Below are 22244 nucleotides of genomic sequence, written 5' to 3'. Positions count from 1 at the left end.
GTAATCCCAGCATTTTGGGAGGCCGAGGCAGGCATATCACTTGAGGTCAGGAGTTTGAGACCAGCCTGGCCAACATGGTGAGACTCTGTCTCTACTAAATATACAAAAATTAGACAAACATGGCGGTGTGTTCTTGTAATCTCAGCTACTCGGGAGGCTGAGGCAGGAGAATCTCTGGAACTGGGGAGTTGGAGGTTGCAGTGAGCCAAGATTGTACCACTGCACTCCAGCCTGGGTGAAAGGAGTGAGACTCTGTCTCAAAAAAAAATTAAAAATAATAAATAAATAAATTGAGGCCAGATGTAGTGACTCATGCCTATAATTCCAGCACTTTGGGAGGTCAAGGTCTGAGGAGCACTTGAGCCCAGGAGTTTGAGACCAGCCTGGGCAGCTTAACCAAATCTTGTCTCTATAAAAAATTAGCTGGGCATGGTGGCATATACCTGTAGTCCCAGCTACTCAGGCGGCTGAGATGGGAAGATTTCTGGAGCCCAGGAAGTCAAGGCTGCAGTGAGCCATGATCGTGCCACTGTGCTCAAGCCTGGACAAGAGAGCAAGACCACGTCTCAAAAAAACAAAAAACAATTCAAATGTCTATAAATGTAACTTGTTTGAACTAATTAGGTTGAGTACAGGGGTAAATATTGATAATGCATTTTTTGATAATGTATTTTATAAAGTATGTAAAACTACTATAATTGATAGCATTATTAATATTTATTTCTTCAAATTATTTTATTTGACCAATATTTATAAATGTTTTTGGATGTATGGCATTGAGTTGGACACTGAAAATATGGAGAATTACATGTGTGGCACCTACTTCTAGGAAACTCCTGCTGTGTTCGAAAAGACATGTTTACACATAACTAGTAATGCGGTTTGTATAATAAGAGGATTTTAGAGAGAAACTCAGATGTTAGCTGAAGTTATCATGGCAGGCTTTATTGAGGCGATGGCATCTAAGCTGGGCCTTATGAAGCGGTATAGTTTTGGCCCGTTGAGATAAGGAGCAGGTGAGATTTCAGGAAGCAGCTATCAATTGAACATAAGCAGAGAGGCAGGACAGTCAGGTCACGTCCTGGAAATAGAAAGTAATTCTGTTTGAAGCACAGAGTACATATGCAAGCTGGAAAAGACAATTTTGTGTCAGTTTTGGAGAGTCTTTTTAAAGTGAAGAGTTTAGATTTAGGTTCTCTTCAAAGCAATTAGAGGGTTTTGAGCAGAAGAATTGTATTATATATTGGGAAAACGAATCTTGTGGTGGTATGCAGAGAGACTTTTGAATTATAAATTGAATTTAGTCACCACTTCTTATATGTTAAAGGCTATATACATAATTGAGAAGAGTGAGGCAAATGGACATGAGATTTCTGTTTCTCTGAGGGGAGGACATCAGTTTCAGGAAAAAAGTTCATATGGTATTATAGCATGGTAGGATTTTTAAAATCTTAGTAAGAACACAGTGGAAACTAGGGGGAGGAAAGAAACCATAAACACTTCTGAGATACTAGGGGCTTTACATAGAACTCGAAGATTGAGACTTGATCACTTCTGCAAGATGAGGAGGTTATGCTAGAAAGGTTACAAGGACTGTAGGAAGCAAGGTGAAAAGGTGAGGGAGAGTTTAGGAACATGGGATAATCTGCGTAGCACTTTTCTGAAGACTTGGGCAGCACAAGGCACCTTTTCTTGTGCAATTCAGGGAAACAAAATAGCACAGCATCATATTTCCATTCCCATGTGCCTCTACAAAATTGGGCAGTTACCTGAACTCATCAATAAAGAATCGTGAATTTTATGAATGTATCTTGGAGTCATTGAGTGGGGTAGCAATTGAGAAACCAAAGTGTTATTTGTCATAAAAGTTGTAAATTTGTTAATAGTTATTTGATAATATATCATGTATTTGATAGTACATTGTTTATAAAACTCTTTTCTTCTAAGGAATTCAGTACCGTAAACATTATTATTCTATTTTTTTCTCATGATGTCCATTTAAGGACCATTGGTATTGAAATTTCTGCGCCTTGAAGTCTTATATTTTGTGTATTTAGTATACATTGTAAATAGACACTCCACATAATAAAGTTTAGTTTTATAACTGAAAGGTAATAAAGTACAAGAAAATTGAATCTCATGGTAAATATTCTTCTGTACCAGTGCTCACTCTTCTAAGTATTAGTTACTTTAAAAAATCATTAGCAAACATTTCCATCGCTAGAAGTCTGAAGGAAGGAGCAAGGGCTTTAGAATGACTTGTATTCGCTTCAGAACCATGCTCTGCCACTTATTGGCTGTTTTAAATTGGGACAAGTTACTTAATATCTTGACTTCAGTTGCCTCATCTGTAAAAAAGAAAACATTGTTAGTAGGATTAAAAACAACTTGAAGAATTAATTATGTTGCCTAAGGTGTTTATAAATGTTCATTATTATTACCATCAAAATTAAAATTTAAAAACAATGAAAATTGATCTAGGAATAAAATTCTCTACTTTCCTAACTTGCCTGATAGTTTTTTCTTTTCAAGTAGGAAATCTGTTTTATTTACCACTGTGTTTCCTATAGTGCTTACCAGCAGATACTTAGTAAATGTTTGTTGATTTAATGATGGAACTTGGTGTTTTAGACTATGCTTAGCATTAAGCTATCATTTTAATTAATGTGTTTAGTGTAATAAAATTCAATAATGAGACACATGAAACATTTTGCAAAGTGTCATGTTGGACAAATTGTTGACATAACTTGTTGGTGCTGTTTGACAATGCAAAATTAGTATACTATAGAAAAATGCTCAGTTATATGTCAGAAGTGTAACCCTAGGCTTTGGACTCCTTTTAATTTGCTTGATGTCTGTGTTCTTCCTTTTCTGTGGTTCTCAGTTTTTCTTAATCACACTGGGAGTCGTCCATATATTCTTTTCTGTTTTTCCTTCTTTCCCTCCCCAGCACTTCTTTGTTTCAAATAGCCCCAGGGGAAGTTTTATATTTCCCTTAAACAAAATTTAGCATATCCTTTTCACAAATACCTGCAAAGATAAATCAAATTAGGCTTAATTTGAAATTTAAGAATAAAATTAAAACATTTTTGTCTAACTTAAATCAGGCCCATTCATGTTAGCATAGACTTTCTCTGAAGCACAGTGGCCCAAATGTGGTGGGACCTGGTTTGACTGCAAAGAAGTTATATCCTCAAGGGACTTTTCAGACCTATTTTCCTACCATAATTAGAGGTATGGTCATTATTCACATGTAATTGGTACTCTTCTGTGACATCATAAACTCAGAAATGAGCCCTATTCAGAAGTTCTTTGGGGTTTGTGTTTGGTGATGAGGATTATTGCTGCTGTTATTGTTTCTTCTTTGTTTTTTGAAATGGAGTGCAGTGGCACAATCTCAGCTGTCGCCTAGGCTGAAGTGCAGTGGCAATCTCAGCTCTCTGCAACATTTGCCTCTGGGGTTCAAGTGATTCTCCTGCCTCAGCCTCCCAGGTAGCTGGGATTATAGGCATGTGCCACCATGCCCAGCTAATTTTTGTATTTTTTGTAGAGATTGGGTTTTGCTTTGTTGGCTAGGCTAGTCTCGAACTCCTGACCTCAAGTGATACTGCCTGCCTTGGCCTCCCAAAGTGCTGGGATTACAGGCATGAGCCACTGTGCCCAGCCTGATGTTTCTTCTTTTTAGGCAATGCGACTACTCAGTCTCTGACTACTGCCATGTAGGTCTAGTAAGGGCAGTCTTCTCTCTATGGATTTTACGCCAGTGATGTATGCTAATATGAGTTGTAAGGGAAATAGACAAAAATAAGACAGTGGGGAAAAGGATTGTTGCAGTTTTCACTCCTCTGATTGTTGTCGTCTGTAGGCATATGTGTGTGTGTGTGTGTGTGTGTGTGTGTGTGTGTGTGTGTGTATATATATTTTTTTTGAGACAACATCTCATTCTTGTCCCCCAGGCTAGAGTGCAATGATGTGATCTCGGCTCACTGTAACCTCCGCCTCCTGGGTTCAAGCGATTCTCCTGCCTCAGCCTCCTGAGTAGCTGGGATTACAGGTGCCTGCCACTGTGCCTGGCTAATTTTTGTATTTTTAGTAGAGATGGGATTTCACCACGTTGGCCAGGCTGGTCTCGAACTCCTGACCTTAGGTGATCCGCCCGCCTCTGCCTCCCAAAGTGCTGGGATCACAGGCGTGAGCCACTGCGCCTGGCCACACATATTTATTTGTAACAGGAATGTTGGAGGTGCCGGAGATGGAGAAATGAAGGATACCATTGTCCATTGTCTTTTTTATGAAAAGAAAGTGTTTTTAATAAAATCACAAGAACTTTCTTGTAGCTTAGTAAAAATTACCTAAATATGAATTTATTTTTAATGACTTAGACTAATAATCCTTTTGTTTGTTTGTTTTTGAGACAGGGTGTCATGCTGTCACCCATGCTGGAGTGCATTGGGTGATCTCAGCTCACTGCATCCTCCACCTCCCAGGCTCAAGGGATCCTCCCACCTCAGCCTCCTGAGTAGCTGGGACTACAGGCCTGCAGTACCATGCCCAGCTAATTTTTGTATTTTTTTGTAGAGACGGGGTTTTGCCGTGTTGCCTAGGCTGGTCTCGAACTCCTGAGCTCAAGCGATTCGACTGCCTTGGCCTCCCAAAGTGATGGGATTACAGGCCTGAGCCACCACACTTGGCCCAATAATTATTAATTGTGGCTTATTTCAGGTCATTCGTTTATTGCTGAATGATCGTAAGAATCTTTTATTCGCCGGGCACGGTGGCTCACGCCTGTAATCCCAGCACTTTGGGAGGCCGAGACGGGTGGATCACGAGGTCAGGAGATCGAGACCATCCTGGCCAACACGGTGAAACCCTGTCTCTACTAAAAATACAAAAAATGAGCCGGGCGTGGTGGCGGCGCCTGTAGTCCCAGTTACTCAGGAGGCTGAGGCAGAAGAATGGCGTGAACCCGGGAGGCGGAGCTTGCAGTGAGCTGAGATCTGGCCACTGCACTCCAGCCTGGGCAACAGAGCCAGACTCCATCTCAAAAAAAAAAAGAATCTTTTATTCAAGATTCATTCATAAATGTTCTCACCATTTTTTTAAAAAAGGATAACTGAGGCGTTGTGTTTGTTAATTAGCTTGATTATTTTAATCATTTCACAGTGTATACACATATCAAAACATCATGTTTTATGCCATAAATATATAATGTTCATTTGTCAATTATACCTCAGTAAAGCTGGAAAAAATTCATTCTGTATTAAATTAATGTATTTTTCTTGTTTTCGTAAGTGTGGATCTCTTGGATAAGACTTTTCATTTTAATCTGTTTAGCATAGCCGTGTTTTTACTAAAAGATTTAATCACTTGTAATCTTCCCATCCTGTGTGTAAATTTAACATCAAATTCATTTGTTTGCCTGCCTCATGTCTTTGCTGCCATATTATATTTGATTTAGTATAGAATTGTACCCAATATCTATCTCTCTGTGGATTTTGTGGATTATAACTCTACTACCAAAGTGTACAAATTTGCTAATAAGTTAGAAAATATAAACTAGGGTGGTAATATTTTTATCCATGACTGTTTCTGAAATCTTCCTACTGCCAATCATATAGTCTGTAAATTAAGAAAGTAATTATTATTTCTTATAAATCTGTGATTATTTCATTATCTATTTTTTTAATATAGGAAATTGCTGATAAAGATGGGAACAATAAAGTTCTGTCTTTCACTATCCCCTCCTTATCCAAGCCTTCAATATACCATGAAGTAAGTAACATTGGAAAGGTGGAATTATTTTAAATTATATTTAATAACAAATCAAAAAAACAGTTTCTTACCAGAGATAAATATTCCTAAAATATCTTTACTGATTCACTTCTTAAAAGTGGATGTGCTGGGTGCAGTGGCTCATGCCTGTAATCCCAGCACTTTGGGAGGCTGAGGCGGGAGGATCACGAGGTCAGGAGATTGAGACCATCCTGGCTAACACGGTGAAACCCCGTCTCTACTAAAAACACAAAAAATTAGCCGGGCGTGGTGGCGGGGGCCTGTAGTCCCAGCTACTCGGGAGGCTGAGGTGGGAGAATGGCATGAACCCAGGAGACGGAGCTTGCAGTGAGCCAAGATTGCGCCACTGCACTCCAGCCTGGGTTATAGAGCGAGACTCCTTCTCAAAAAAAAAAACAAAAAAGTGGATGTTTGTTATTAGAAGACTGAACTGTGACAAGAGAGGCAGAAAAGAATGAAAAATTTTCTCTAGTTCTTTTTGTTTTTTTTTTCTTCTATATCTTTTTTTTTTTTTTTGAAGACAAACTCTTGCACTCTCCTTCAGGCTGAAGTGCAGTGGTGCAGTCTTGGCTCACTGCAACCTCTGCCTCCTGGGTTCAAGCGATTCTCCTGCCTCAGCCTCCCCAGTAGCAGGGACTGTAGACACGCACCACCATGCCCATTAATTTTTTTATTTTTAGTAGAGATGGGATTTCACCGTGTTGGCCAGGCTTATCTCGAACACCTGACCTTGTGATCCGCCCACCTCGGCCTCCCAAAGTGCTGGGATTCTAGGCGTGAGCCACCGCATCCGGCTCTAAGTATCATTTTTTACTTTCATTAGTCTTTTATGAATTTTTTAAAAATTCATTAATTTTTTAATATTTATGTTTTTAATTTTTAAAATCATAAGCCTTAAAAATATTCTTTACTTTTAAAGTCTTCTATACTACTTAGAAATCACCTTAGATTGATTTGTTTTTGTTATTCTTTATTATTCTGGGAAAATAACTACTTAAAAGAATGTTGACACTCTGTTATATTTCAGTTTAAAGGAATCTAATTGCTGCATTCTAGGTGTTCAGTACATTATACTTTTTAGCTTATATTTATTTGGTTGAAGAATTTGAGAACACTGATAATCATGTAGGTAACTGATGCCTTTTGAGCTGAACTTTTTCTGCTTTCTGTCTTTAAGTAAAATCCGATAAGAAACTGTTATGAATCAAACTTCTGATCTGCAGTGGCCTTTATTGTTGCTACACTAAGTTGTGAGGATAACATTTAGAGAAACTTTACTAGTAGTCTAAAAATTATATTCTATTTTCCTGTCAACACACAATATCCTGACCATCTCATAGCTCTTTGCACTATTAATTTGCTTAATTAATTCCCTGGGACTTTGTTTTGTGTTTAAAATAGAATGTCTCCCATTTAGCCAGGAATCATTTTAGCACAATGTATTCCTGAGTAATAGATTTTAATTAAGTTCTGTGTATCATGTTATGAAGTAAAATGGAGAGTAGTAAAGTATTAATGAATGGATGGTTCTTCTATTTTTTTCTTTTTTTTTTTGTTTGAGACAGAGTCGACTCGCTCTGTCACCCCGGATGGAGTGCAGTGGCGCGATCTCGGCTCACTGCCACCTCTGCCTCCTGGGTTCAAGCTATTCTCCTGCCTCAGCCTCCCGAGTAGCTGGGACTATAGATGTGTGCCACAAGCCCGACTACTTTTTTTGTATGTTTAGTAGAGATTGGGTTTCACCATGTTAGCCTTGATGGTCTCAATCTCCTGACCTCTTGATCCGCCCGCCTCGGCCTCCCAGAGTGCTGGGATTACAGGCGTGAGCCACCATGCCCAGCCTGGATCGTTCTTCTAACTTTAGAAACACGAACTCAATGATGTTAGTATTTTTTTTTTTTTTTTTTTTGAGCCTGAGTCTGGCTCTGTCGCCCAGGCTGGAGTGCAGTGGCCGGATCTCAGCTCACTGCAAGCTCCGCCTCCCGGGTTTACGCCATTCTCCTGCCTCAGCCTCCGGAGTAGCTGGGACTACAGGCGCCCGCCACCTCGCCCTGCTAGTTTTTTGTATTTTTTAGTAGAGACGGGGTTTCACCGTGTTAGCCAGGATAGTCTCGATCTCCTGACCTCGTGATCCGCCCGTCTCGGCCTCCCAAAGTGCTGGGATTACAGGCTTCAGCCACCGCGCCCGGCGATGTTAGTATTAAAGAGACATCTGGGCTGGGTGTGGTGGCTCATGCTTGTAATCCCAGCACTTTGGGAGGCTGAGGTGGGTGGATCACTTGAGGTCAGAAGTTTGAGACCAGTCTGGCCAACAACATGGCGAAACCCTGTCTCTACTGAAAGTACAAAAATTAGCTGGACGTGGTAGTGGGTACCTGTAATCCCAGCTACTTGGGTGTCTGAGGCACAGGAATCGCTCGAACCCACAAGGCGGAGGTTTCAGTGAGCCACGATCGTGTTACTACACTCCAACCTGGGCAGCAGAGCGAGACTGTGTTTCAAAAGGAAAGAGAGATATTTGATTATAGTATTTAATATTGTTTGTATAATTATAAGCAACTGTGCTCTGTTCTGGAATTTTTAACCTTTAGTTTTTTCAGCAACTTTTCTTATTCCTTTAAATATAGATTTAGTACATAACCTTTTAAAAATATTTTTAGTTTTATATTTTACAGACAATTTCCAAAAGAAGCTATAGAATTTATATAATTGAGAATTGAAAGATTCTGAATGTTTTCTGTGAAGAATGAGAAGAATAAATGATTTAAAACTTTTGTGGAAAAGAAAATTAAATATTATTACATGATACAGATTTTTACTTCATGGTAGAGACATTGTCTCATAGTGTACCTTATTTTTGTAGCCTTCAACAATTGGATCCATGGCTTTGACAGAAGGGGCATTGTGTCAGCATGATCTCATCAGAGTTGTTTATAGTGATCTTCATCCTCAGAGGGAAACATTCACTGCACAGAACCGGTAATGGTCAAAACTGTATATAGTACCAACTTGTATGTATGTATGCATGAATATATGAATGAATGAATGAATGAATGAATGAATGAATGAATGACAGAGTCTCACTCTGTCACCCAGGCAGGAGTGTAGTGGCACAAACATGGCTAACTGCAGCCTGGACCTCCCAGGCTTAAGTGATCTTCCCACCTCAGCTTTCCAAGTAGCTAGGACTACAGGTATGCACCACCAAGCCTGGCCAATTATTATTTTTTTTATTTTTTGTAGAGAAATGTCTGCTGTGTTGCCCAGGCCGGTCTCGAACTCATAGCCTCAAGCACTTCTCCTGCCTCAGCCTCACAAAGTGCTGAGATTATAGGCATGAGCCACTGCACCTGACCCATTTATTTATATATTTAGAGACAGAGTCTAGTTATGTTGCCCAGGCTGGTCTTGATCTCCTGGCCTCAACATGATCCTCCCACCTTAGATTCGTGAGTAGCTGGGATTACAGGCATGCACCACTGCACTCAGCTAACAATTGTTAACTTATGCTTAGTAGTTAACTATAATTACTTCAGTTCTAGTTTGGTATGAGAAGACCCCAAAAGGTAAATACATCATAGTCATGAAATACCCATTTTCTAATGTTTGGTATTATGTTATGGTCATCTTGTATAAAGCAGTTTAAAAAGTGAACGTGCAGTCAGTCAAATCAGGATTCATATTCTAGTACTGCAGTTTAGAAATTTTTCCCTCAGACAGTTTATCTACTCTGTATACCTTGCTTTCTTGGTTGTAGAATGGGATTCGTTCCTGAAGTTAGACAGAGTTTGAGGGACAGGTTCCAAAATTGCCCTCACTTCTGACTAAATTGAAAGTTTTGGGAGTTCCCAAAACCAAACTCTTGTTTGATAATTTGCTAGAAGGACTCACAGAATTCACTGAAAGCCATTATACTCACAGTTATGGTTTATTACAAGGAAAGAATACAGATTAAAATCAGCCAAAAGAGACACATATAGTAGAATATGAAGTGTTTAAAACACAAAGCGTCTGTTGTCCTTTCCCCTGAAGTCAGGATACATTACAACCTCCTGGCATCAGTGTATCACAGTAAACACAAAGTACTGGTAATGGGGTAGGCTCATTTAAGCTCTGGTTTCCAGAGTTTTTTTATTGAGGCATCATTATGTAGGCGTGATTGATTAGGTGGATTGCCCACTGTTGATCTCAGCCTCCATGTGGACTGATGCAGTGTGACCCAGAGCTACCACCTTAAATCGACATGGTAGTTCTTTCTGGCATGGCCAACTCCTACCTAAGAAAGTCAGATGTGGTCAGTCCAGCCCTAAGTTCTGGTGTTACCAGTCCCTGCCCTAAACAAAGACTCTTTATCAGATATGACACAGATTAACCTCTTAGGAGCAAATGCCAGACCTCTCTTTGGGGAAGGCCAGTTTATAGATGGCCCATGAATTATTATGGTTCAACTTAAGGTTTTTCAACTTTACAATGGTATGAAAGCAATATGCATTCAGTAGAAACCGTACTTCAGTACCTATGCAACCCTTCTCATTTTTACTTTCAGTACAGTGGTCAGTAAATTACATGAGATACTCAATTTTATGATAAATATAAAATAGGCTTTGTGTTAGATGATTTTCGCCCAACTGTAATGTAAGTGTTCTAATGTAAGGGCTAATGTAAGTGTTCTGAGCACATTTAAGGTAGGCTGGACTATGCTATGATGTTCAGTAGGGTAGATGTATTACATGCATTTTTTACTTATGATATTCTCGATTTACAATGGGTTTATTGGTATGCAATTCCATCATAGGTCGAGAAACACCTATATTTATTATACAGGCTGTCTCCTGGTCTTTGGCCAAGGCTCAAAAATGATCATGTTTATCTGGGCATCTACATTTAGTATAGCATTTATATGACAGATACTATCATTATGAACATGCCTAACATTTGGAGGAACCAGTGTAGGTTACAGATAGATTTAAATGAGTAACTAATTCATCCTTTAATGTTTGCATATATTTTCATATTTTTGCACAAATATGATTACCTCACCTGTCTTCTTGACCTACCTCATGGTAAACTTGTGCAGAACTATTTGTCATAGAAATTAGCTGTTGATTAGCTAAATCTACTTCCTCCTCAGGCAAGTCATGTTCCATTAGTATTCATTCGAAGGAGGCTTCAATTCAATTTCCAATACGTATGACCAGTGTTATAACCTTACCAACAATGCCAGTATTATACCATGTCACAGGATGGCAGTAAATGAAACCTGAAAAATAAGAGCCAAAGATACTGGCACATTCACAGAGTACCAGTCAGTCATTAACAGTTATCCCAGTTCATCATCATATATGACCAGAATATCTCCCAGAGAGAAGTCACCCAAGTTTACAGACTTCTGTTCAACCTTATTAAGTTCTAAAAGCAGGAGTGGTCTCACAAACTTATGACTTTTACTCTTTCAGGCAGCTAGTATAATTGAGCTAATAGTATCATCTCTTGCTCTGAGCCTCTTCTAGAGTGCTGATGTATTTCCCACATTGCACAACTCATTTATTCATTTTTAAAAATCTCGGCTGGGCACAGTGGCTCATGCCTGTAATCCCAGCACTTTGGGAGGCCGAGGTGGGTGGATCACCTGAGGTCAGGAGTTCAAAACCAGCCTGGCCAACAGGGTGAAACCCCATCTCTACTAAAAATACCAAAAAAAAACCCAAACAAACAAAACATTAACCAGGTGTGGTGGTGGGCGCCTGTAATCCCAGCTACTCGAGAGGCTGAGGCAGGGAGAATCGCCTGAACCTAGGAGGTAGAGGTTGCAGTGAGCTGAGATCATGCCATTGCACTCCAACCTGGGTGACAGAGTGGGACTCCAGTGGGACTCCATCTAAAAAAAAAAAAAATAGGCCGGGCGCGGTGGCTCAAGCCTGTAATCCCAGCACTTTGGGAGGCCGAGACGGGCGGATCACGAGGTCAGGAGATCGAGACCATCCTGGCTAACACGGTGAAACCCCGTCTCTACTAAAAATACAAAAACTAGCCGGGCGAAGTGGCGGGCGCCTGTAGTCCCAGCTACTCGGGAGGCTGAGGCAGGAGAATGGCGTAAACCCGGGAGGCGGAGCTTGCAGTGAGCTGAGATCCGGCCACTGCACTCCAGCCTGGGCGACAGAGCGAGACTCCGTCTCAAAAAAAAAAAAAAAAAAAAAATAGTCGAGTGCAGTGGCTCACGCCTGTAATCCCAGCACTTTGGGAGGCTGAGGCAGGTGGATCACGAGGTCAGGAGTTTGAGACCAGCCTGGCCAACATGGTGAAGCCCTGTCTCTACTGAAATTACAAAAGTTAGCCAGGCATGGTGGCGCGTGCCTGTAATCCCAGCTACTTAGGAGGCTGAGGCAGGAGAATCACCCCAACCTGGGAGGCAGAGGTTGCAGTGAGCCGAGATCACGCCATTGCACTCCAGCCTTGGCGACAGAGTGAAACTCTGTCTCAGAAAAAATAAATAAATAAATAAATAAAAATAATAAAAAATAAAAAATCTCAGCTACTATTTATCTCTCTCTTCATTTATACTCAAACTTTTCTCCCTTGGAGAGAGGTTAGGTTTGGCCATTATGTTGGTCTCTATTTCTGGCAGCAAAACTGACTAGCAAGTGCCTCCCCATCAATTCACTCCCAAGAATGTAGGGTAGATTTATATAAAGAACTAATATGCTATCACAACTAGGTGATAAATATACATTCTCTGTCAATCCTAATTTTGCCAGATGGAATGAAGGTACAGCCTAGCCCATCAGGCCTTTAGGAATTCTGACATAAAGATTTGAAGGTATAGTTCCAGTTTTTTTTGCTTAGGAATCATCTCTGCTCCTTGCACCCACAGTTGCAGCACTGGTACTGCAACCACTGCTTTAGGTGAGGAAAAAAAAAAATGTTGAGGTGATGTGGAAAAGAAGGGAAAAAAGTATAGCACCACCACCACCTTCTGTCACTATGAGAAGAACAGAATAGTGATGATGACTATCCCAGCATCATCTCTCCACTGCCTCCTCCCAAATCCCCCAGAAAAACAGAGGAATCTCTCCAGTGATAATTGGCCCTCCCTTGGCCCCGCTCAGGTTAAGTACACAGTCATGAAGGCCCATAAGCCAGCCCTTCATGCCTGTATCTCACCCCCGCCTTTTAGACCAAAAATACCTCATTTGATTGTTCCAATTATTTTCTTTTTCAATTGCTTTCATTCCACGCAATTGCTTGTTCCATTACCCTGAGGATGTCTCTTTGCCCATTGTTGGACTTTTGGTCTTTAAAGTGTGTTTCTTGCTCCAAAAATGTAACTAAGCAGTCCATATGGGTACAGTATCTTCTGGTCCTCTTACAGTACTCTGAGCATTTGATCCACAGTCTGATAAGCAAAACCTAATGCAGAGTGTCTGTTCCTGTCAGGACCCATTTGTGGCCTCCAGAGACTGCTGGCATCTGTTCAGCTTGCCAGCTATGTGCAGGGCCTTCCCCCAGAGGAATGTGCCCCATAGCCATCTGCAGTCTTTGTCTGTGTTATTGGCATTTTATGCCTCAGAAGGTACAAAAAGAGTATGTCTAAATTCAACCCATCTCTGCATTGCTGCAGTACCACCATGTCCACTCATTTCATGGACCCAAGTGATCACTCCAGGTGACGACACAGGGATATTTGCCCATAGGTGCCAGTCACCTGATTCTAGAAGGAGGTTCTCCTGATGTGCATTGACATATCCTACTTATGCACTCTTCAAATTCCCATAGTGATTTCCATATGTCTGTTTTTTCCCATACAGACACCCCTTTAATAGGCCAGTTTTATATTATGTTTCTGCCTGATCACATGGCCAGACCACTGGCCACCACTCATGAGCTGATAAAAACCCAAACAGGTCAGGCATGGTGGCTCATGCTTATAATCCCAGCACTTTAGGAGGCTGAGGCGGGTGGATCACCTGACGTGAGGAGTTTGAGACCAGCCTGACCAACATGGTGAAACCCTGTCTCACTAAAAATACACAAAATTAGCTGAGCATGATGGTGGGCACCTGTAATCCTAGCTACTTGGGAGGCTGAGGCAGGAGAATCACTTGAACCCAGGAGGCAGAGGTTGCAGTGAACTGAGATCGCACCACTGTACTGCAGCCTGGGCAACAAGAGCGAAACTCCATCTCAAAAACAACAACAACAACAACAAACCAAACATAGCAGCAAACTGCATGCAATTCAGCCAACCTGCCAAGCTGGTAAGTTTTTACTTTTTTTTTTTTTTTGAGACGGAGTCTTGCTCTGTCGCCCAGGCAGGGGTGCAGTTGTGTGATCTCTGCTCACTGCAACCTCCGCCTCCCAAGTTCAAGCGATTCTCCTGCCTCAGCCTCCTGAGTAGCTGGGATTACAGGCGCATGCCAGCATGCCCAGTTAATTTTTGTATTTTTAGTAGAGATGGGGTTTTACCATTTTGATCAGGCTGGTCTCGAACCCCTGACCTTGTGATCCACCTGCCTCGGCCTCCCAAAGTGCTCGGATTACAGGCGTACATGCCCAGCCTTTTTTTTTTTTGAGACGGAGTCTTGCTCTGTCACCCAGGCTGGAGTGCAGTGGCGCGATCTCAGCTCACTGCAACCTTCACCTCCCTAGTTCAAGCGATTTTCCTGCCTCAGCTTCCTAGCCTAGCTTTTTAAAGAATAAATCTTGGGCTGGACACAGTGGCTCATGCCTATAATCCTAGTGCATGGATTGAGGTCAGAGGATCACTTGAGGCCAGGACTTCAAGAACAGCCTGGACAGTATAGCCAGACCCAATCTCTTTAAAAAAAAAAAAAAGAACAGTATGGTGGTACATGCCTATGGTCCTAGGTACTCTGGAGGCTGAGGTTGAAGGATCAAGCCCAGGAGTTTGAGGCTGCAGTAAGCTATGATTGCACCACTGCACTCCAACCTGGGCAACAAAACGAGACCCCATCTCCTAAAAAAAAAAATTGTATTTCTTTCTCTAGCAGCACATAGATATTTTATTCTTTTTAATGATGAGTTATTATTCCATTTTATTTATGTACTATCACTTTTTAGCCAATCTCTTATTGAGTAAATTTAGATTGTTTTCAGTTTTTTGCTATTATAAATAATATTGCTGGGAACACATTTTTTGTGCATATATTTGTGTGAGAGCACAAGAAGTATCTGTAGGATAAATTCCTAGCAGTGAAATTGTTATACTAAAGAATATCTGTGGCCAGGCACAGTGGCTCATGCTTGTAATCCCAGCACTTTGGGACGCCGAGGTGGGTGGATCATGAGGTCAGGTGTTCGAGACCAGCCTGGCCAACATGGTGGAACCCGTCTCTACTAAAAATACAAAAATTAGCTGGGCGTGGTGGCAGGTGCCTGTAATCTCAGCTACTCGGGAGACTGAGGCAGGAGAATCGCTTGAACCCGGGAGGCGGAGGTTGCAGTGAGCCGAGATCACGCCACTGCACTCCAGCATGGGTGACAGAGCAAGACTCCATCTCTTAAAAAAAAAAAAAAAAAAAGAATGTCTGCTTTTTTTAGTTTGAGTAGATATTGTCACATTACCCTTTCCAAAACAACTATACCAATTGAATGTCCTCCTAGTACTTTGAGAGTTTTTCCTCCTACTAACTGCCAATACCATTTTCAAAGTGGTTTTTTTTTTTTTTGAGACGGAGTCTCGCTCTGTCGCCCAGGCTGGAGTGCAGTGGCCGGATCTCAGCTCACTGCAAGCTCCGCCTCCCGGGTTTATGCCATTCTCCTGCCTCAGCCTCCCGAGTAGCTGGGACCATAGGCGCCCGCCACCTCGCCTGGATAGTTTTTTGTATTTTTTAGTAGAAACGGGGTTTCACTGTGTTAGCCAGGATGGTCTCGATCTCCTGACCTCGTGATCCGCCTGTCTCGGCCTCCCAAAGTGCTGGGATTACAGGCTTGAGCCACCGCGCCCGGCCCATTTTCAAAGTTTTTAATCTTGACTAATCTGATAGTTAAAAACTGGTGTCACATTGTTATTCATTATTGTTTTTCTTTTCCTGTGAACTGCGTATTCATGTCCTGTGTCCTTTTTTGTTTTTCGCCGATTAGTGGGAGAGGTTTGTTTCACTGTATTGCCCAGGCTGGTCTCAAATTCCTGGGCTCAAGCAGTCCTTCCACCTCGATCTCCCAAAGTGCTGGGATTATATATATGAGGCACTGTGCCCATCCCCATTTTTCTTATTGAGCTGTGTATTTTTTTTTTCTTAGTGACTTGCAATAGTTCTTTGAATATTGAGGAATTGACACTGGTTTTTCATGTTGCACGTTTTCAGTTAATTATTGACTTTACATTTATTTTTTAAATTGAGATATAATTCACATACCATAAAATTTACCCCTTTAGGGAGCCAGGCGCGGTGGCTCATGCCTGTAATCCCAGCGCTTTGGGAAGCTGAGGCAGGTGGATTACTGGAGGCCAGGAGTTTGAGGCCAGCTTAGCCAACATGGTGAGACCTTGTCTCTACTAAAAATATAAAAATTAGCCAGGTGTGGTGGCGCATGCCTGTAATCCCAGCTAGCTGAGGCAAGAGAATCACTTGAATCCAGGAGGCGAAGGTTGCAGTGAGCCGAGATTGCACCTTTGCACTTCAACCTGGGTGACAGAGTGAGACTCTGTCTCAAAAAAAAAAAAAAGGGCCAGGCGTGGTGGCTCACGCCTGTAATCCCAGCACTTTGGGAGGCCAAGGTGGGTGGATCACAAGGTCAATAGATTGAGACCATCCTGACCAACATGGTGAAACCCCATCTCTACTAAAAAGACAAAAAAAATTAGCTGGGCGTGGTGTTGGGCGCATGTAGTCCCAGCAACTCAGGAGGCTGAGTCAGGAGAATCACTTGAACCTGGGAGGTGGAGGTTGCAGTGAGCCGAGATTGCGCCACTGCACTCCAGCCTGGCGACAGAACGAGACTCTGTCTGAAAAAAATAAAAATTAAAAATAAAATTTACCCCTTTAAAGCATACAATTGAGTGGTTTTTATTACTAGACATTTTACATGAGTGGATCTATACAATATATTGCCTTTTGTGTATGGCTTCTTTCACTTAGCATGTTTACAAGGTTTGTTTCTGTGGTAGCATGTATCAGTACTTTCTTTTTATAATTAAATAATATTTCATTGTGTAGATATACCACATTTTATTTATCCATTCATCAGTGGGTGGACATTTGAGTTATTTCTATTTTTTCTTTTTTGGCTATTATGAATAACTCTGCTCTCTTTAGTCTATTTGGGCTGTATAACAAAATACCTTAGACTGGGTAATATATAAACAATAGAAATGTATTGCTCACAGTTCTGCAGACTGGAAAGTACAAGCTTAAAGTGCCAGCAGACTCAGTGTCTAGTAAGGGCTCATAGTCTCTGCCTCATAGATGGTGCCTTCTAGCTAATCAAATTCAGGAGAGCAGAGCTGTCATGACCTAATCATTTCCCAAAGGCCCCATCTCTTTTTTTTTTTTTTTTTGAGACAGTCTAGCTCTGTCACTCAGGCTGGAGTGCCGTGTCACGATCTCGGCTCACTGCACCCTCTGCCTCCTGGGTTCAAGTTATTCTCCTGCCTCAGCCACTTGAATAGTTGGTATTACAGGTGCACAACACCATGCCTGGCTAATTATTATTATTATTATTTTTTAAGAGACGGTTTCACTATGTTGGCCAGGCTGGTCTTGAACTCCTGATCTCAGGTGATCCACGTGCCTCGGCCTCCCAAAGTACTGGGATTACAGGCGTGAGCCACCTCGCCCAGCTGCAAAGGCCCCACTTGTTAATACCACCATATTGAAGATTAAGTTTCAACATGAATTTAGACCACAACAGCTGTTTTGAACATGCATTCACAAATTTTTGTGTGAATGTACATGTTCAGTTCTTTTTAGTATATACTTAGGAATAGAATTGCTAGGTCATACGGTAATTCAACACTTAACTTCTTGAGGAACTGTCATGCTCCTTTCCAGAGTGGACGTACCATGTTATGTTTCTACAACAGTGTATGAGGATACCAGTTTCTCTACATTCTCACACTTATTTTCCATCTTTTTGATTGTAGTCATCTTAATGGGTATAAAGAGTGATATGGCATTCTGGTATTTATTTGTTTTTGCTGTGTTTTAGTTTTTTATATAGCCAACTTTATCAGGAGTACACATACATTTTTTTCCCCAAAGCCAAATATGCTTTAGCTCTGCATATTTTTCTTTCTTTCTTTTTTTTTTCTTTTCTTTTTTTGTTAAGACAGGGTCTTGCTTTGTTGCCCAGGCTGGTGTGTAGTGGCGTGATCATGGCTTACTGCAGCCTGCCGCCTAGAACCCCTGAGCTCAGGTGCTCCTCCTGAGCTCAAGTGCTTCTCCTGCCTCAGCCTCCTGAGTAACTAGGACTACCACCATGTCCTGCTAATTAAAAAAAAGAAAAAAAATTGTAGCAACGGGGTCTCAATATGTTGCCCAGGCTGCTCTTAAACACGTGAGCTCAAGCAATCCTCCCCGCCTCAGCCTCCCAAAGTGCTGGGATTTCAGGAATGACCTACTGGACCCAGCCTTCTATTTCCTTTTTTTTTTTTTTTTTTGAGACAGAGTCTTGCTCTGTTGCCCAGGCTGGAGTGCAGTGGCATGCTCTCAGCTCACCACAACCTCCGCCTCCCGGGTTCAAGTGATTCTCCTGCCTCAGCTTCCTGAGTAACAGACTACAGGCGCATACCACCATGCCCAGCTAATTTTTGTATTTTTAGTAGAGATGGGGTTTCACTATGTTGGCCAGGCTGGTCGCAAACTCCTGACCTTATGATCCACCCACCTCGGCCTCCCAGTGTGTTGGGATTACAGATGTGAGCCACTGTGCCCAGCCCTTCTGTTTCTTTATAGTGTCTTTTTCATCCTAGTAAGTTCCTTAAATGTCTGGCAATCTTTTTTCCCTCGTGTTTAAGAATAGGGGAATAGGCTGGGTGCGGTGGCTTATGCCTTTAATCCCAGCACTTTGGGAGGCTGAGGCAGGCAGATCACCTGAGGTCAGGAGTTCGAGACCAGCCTGGCCAAAATGGTGAAACCCCATCTCTACTAAAAATACAAAAAAAATTGGTTGAGTGTGGTGGCGGGCACCTGTAATCCCAGCTACTTGGGAGGCTGAGGCAAGAGAATGGCTTGAACACGGGAGGCAGAGGTTGCAGTGAGCTGAGATCGTGCCATTATACTTCAGCCTGGGTGAGAAGACGGAGACTCTGTCTCAAAAAAAAAAAAAAAAGTTGGGGGGGGAGGAATAAAAAATGAGAAGCTCTGACCATGTTAGTATATGGCTGATTTGAGCTAGTATTGGTACAAAAGTTATTGTGGTTTTGCCATTTAAAAAAATTAATTTTTGCACCAACCTAGTAACTGACTATAAATATAAACTTCACCATAGGATCCCACGAGGCCATTCATCTGGAAAATTTCCCAAATCCGTATCTTTAAGTCTTTCCTCTTAGAGTGGCCAAATTATCTAGAAACAACTCTTCTGATACCTTAACTAGAGATCTTGTTGCTAGTATTTTGGTGGCCAAGTGGCAATATCTAGTCAGTTATATTTCACTTCACTTAATCTTCCTATTTTCAGTTTGGCATCCACCCCCATCACCGTTGGGGCTCCCAGGTAGAAATTAGTTTTTATCCTTTCAGAGAAGAAATCTCCATTGTTTTACCTAGATGTATGGAGAAAGTGAAGGGATCTGAAAGTATGGCTGCTTCCAGATCAGACTTTCAACTTGATTTTTAACTTTTCATTTTGAAATAACTTCAGACTTACAAAAAACATTGTTAAAATAGTACAAAGTGCTTCCATAAACCCTTCGCCATTCATCTGTGGGAAGCTTTTTAGAGGTACAACTTCCCTGGTTCCTACCCGAGGTTTTAAGTAGGTCAGCTGGGTTAAGGCATAGAAATGTATGTTTTTAAAAAGGTCTTTAAATAACTAATGTGCATCCAGATTTAGGAGCCACTTTCTTAGACATTATAAATGTTAGGAAAGCATTTATTCATTCAACAAGTATTTATTAAACAATACTGTATTAGACACTGTGCTGGACACTAATGATAGAGATGAATAAATCAGGGTCTCTATTCTAAAGTTGCTTATTACTAAATGGGAGAAAGAGACATAAAGGAATAAAATTACAATTCAGTGGGATAAATGCTATATTAGAGCTACACAGGTAAGGGACTGGTTTACTTTAGCAGAGAGAAATAAGAAGGGCTTTATGGCTAAGGTAAAAATTTGATCTAGGACTTGAAATCTTATCAGGAATCACCCAAGTAAAAAAGTATATTCTATTAAGAAGGAGCAGCAAGCATTAAAGCAAGGAATTCTGATTGGTTACAGCATATTGTTGGAATGGTAAGAAGATTGATATAGTGTGGTATATGTGGTTGGTAATGGAGGGAAGTAAGGCTGGAGAGGAAGGATGAAGGTGGATTTTAAAGTACCTTGTAATAAGGACTTTGATTTTAAAGGACCTTGTGATAAGTTTGGATTTTATTATGAAGTCAGTAGGAGGATGGTAGACTTATTTATAGGGGAGTCATCTGTTCAAGCATGATTGATTGATTTTTTGAGATGGAGTCTCACTCTGTTGCGCAGGCTGGAGTGCAGTGGCACGATCTCGGCTCACTGTAAGCTCTGCCTCCCGGGTTCAAGCAATTCTCCTGCCTCAGCCTCCTGAGTAGCTGAAAAACAGGCTTGTGCCACCATGCCTGCCTAATTTTTGTATTTTTAGTAGAGACAGGGTTTCACCGTGTTAGCCAGGATGGTCTCGATCTCCTGACTTTGTGATCCACCCACCTCGGCCTCCCAAAGTGCTGGGATTACAGGCGTGAGCCACCGTGCCTGGCCTGATTTATTTTTTAAAAACAGAAATATAGATGACAAGATGACAGCAAGGGATATGACTTGTAATAAGGATAATATAAACAGGGAAACCTTTGAGAAAGATGCTATGTTGATCTGATTAAGAAATCATAAAGGTCAATATTAAGGCATTGTCATAACCAGTTGCTAGTAGAAGTAATTATTTGTAATCCTTTTAACCTTGCATTTGTTATTTTTAGGTTTGAAGTCCTGAGTTTTCTCATGCTGTGTTATAATTCTGCTATTGTATATATGCCTGCCTCATCTTACCAATCTCTTTGTCGGATGGGTTCCAGGTGAGAAGAGTGATTATTACTAATCTTCATATTTATTTGACAGATATTTATTGAACACATTCTCTAAGCCAGGCACTGTTCTAACTTCTGGTAATACAGCAGTAAACAAAACTCAGGGAGCTTACATTCCTGTAGGAGTCCTTATCCTCATGAGGCTGTTTTTTTTTTGTTGTTGTTGTTTTATGAGATAGGATTTCTCTCTGTCACCCAGGCTGGAGTACAGTGGCTCAATCATAGCTCACTGTGCCCTCGGCCTCCTTGGCTCAAGGGATCCTCCCGTGTGGGCCTCCCAAGTAGCTGGGACCACAGGTGTACACCACGACACTCAGCTAATTTTTGTAGAGACAGGGTCTTGCTCTGTTGCCCGGGTTTCTTTTGAAGTTCTGGCCTCAAGCATTCTTGCCACATCAGCCTCCCAAAGTGCTGCGAGTACAGGTGTGAGCCACCACGCCTGGCTTCATGCATTCTTGAAAATGTTTTCAGCGTTAAAGAAATATTTTCTAGCTGAACACAGAGTTGTACCAAGACATCCAAATCTAGGGTTGTTTAGTGACATATCTTATCATTCCCTGGTTGCCAGTTTTGGTAAATCACTTTGAGATCTTTGAAAAGAATAGTGCTATATATATGGGAAAGTCTTAAGGAATGCGAACCTCTTCCCATACATTTCATAAATAACTGTCTCTGTGTTGCAGAAAGTGATTAGCAATAGTACCAATGATGTGTGCGTCTCATTTGTATGTCGGGGGTGGATATTCTGTATCTCATGGATTATAATCTTCACTAAATCAGAATTTCTAATAATTTGGACAGACCTAGGCTGAAATCTTGTTCTGTCAGCCAGGCTGGAGTGCAGTGGTGCCATATCAGCTCATTCAATCTTTGTCTCTCGGGTTTAAGTGATCTTCTCACCTCAGTCTCCTGAGTAGCTGGGTCTACAGGTGCCCACCACTGTGCTGGGCTTTTTTTTTTTTTTTAAATAGAGACTGGGTTTCACCGTGTTGCATAGGCAGGTCACAAACTGCTAGGATTGAGTGATCTGCCTGCCCTGGCCTCCCAGCGTGCTAGGATTACAGGCGTGAGACACTGCACCTGGCCTTGAATTTCTACTATGGAAAAAATGTAGGCCAGGTGCAGTGGCTCATGCCTATAATCCCAGCTCCTTGGGAGGCTGAGGCATGTGGATCGCTTGAACCTGGGAGGCAGGGTTGCAGTGATCCAAGATCG

The 22244-nt window shown here is 41.5% G+C and overlaps 1 protein-coding gene and 1 long non-coding RNA gene across 6 annotated transcripts in view; one reads left to right on the top strand and one right to left on the bottom strand.

Annotated features, from left to right (window-relative positions):
• FAM126B (family with sequence similarity 126 member B) overlaps positions 1-22244 on the top strand; it is an 85347-nt gene that overhangs the window by 45205 nt on the left and 17898 nt on the right. For all 4 annotated transcript variants that reach the window (XM_010375489.2, XM_010375488.2, XM_030916341.1 and 1 more), the window contains 3 exons: positions 5692-5772; positions 8657-8772; positions 20922-21017. In XM_010375489.2, coding sequence (XP_010373791.1) covers positions 5692-5772; positions 8657-8772; positions 20922-21017 — 293 coding nt within the window. The remainder of the gene's footprint in view (positions 1-5691; positions 5773-8656; positions 8773-20921; positions 21018-22244) is intronic.
• Positions 631-22244, bottom strand: part of LOC115893199 — a 55224-nt gene continuing 33610 nt past the window's right edge. Inside the window, exons 2-4 of one of the 2 annotated variants that reach the window (XR_004053166.1) lie at positions 10851-11053; positions 8644-8759; positions 631-2348 (exon numbers count right to left, since the gene is read on the bottom strand). This is a non-coding gene — a long non-coding RNA (uncharacterized LOC115893199). Of the gene's footprint in view, positions 2349-8643; positions 8760-10850; positions 11395-22244 lie in introns of those variants that run through there. The other variant, XR_004053165.1, reaches the window with a different exon arrangement.

The sequence above is a fragment of the Rhinopithecus roxellana genome, chromosome 14 (assembly GCF_007565055.1).
Source record: "Rhinopithecus roxellana isolate Shanxi Qingling chromosome 14, ASM756505v1, whole genome shotgun sequence".
NCBI classification, from domain to species: domain Eukaryota; kingdom Metazoa; phylum Chordata; class Mammalia; order Primates; family Cercopithecidae; genus Rhinopithecus; species Rhinopithecus roxellana.
This window is presented reverse-complemented; position numbering and strand designations above follow the sequence as displayed.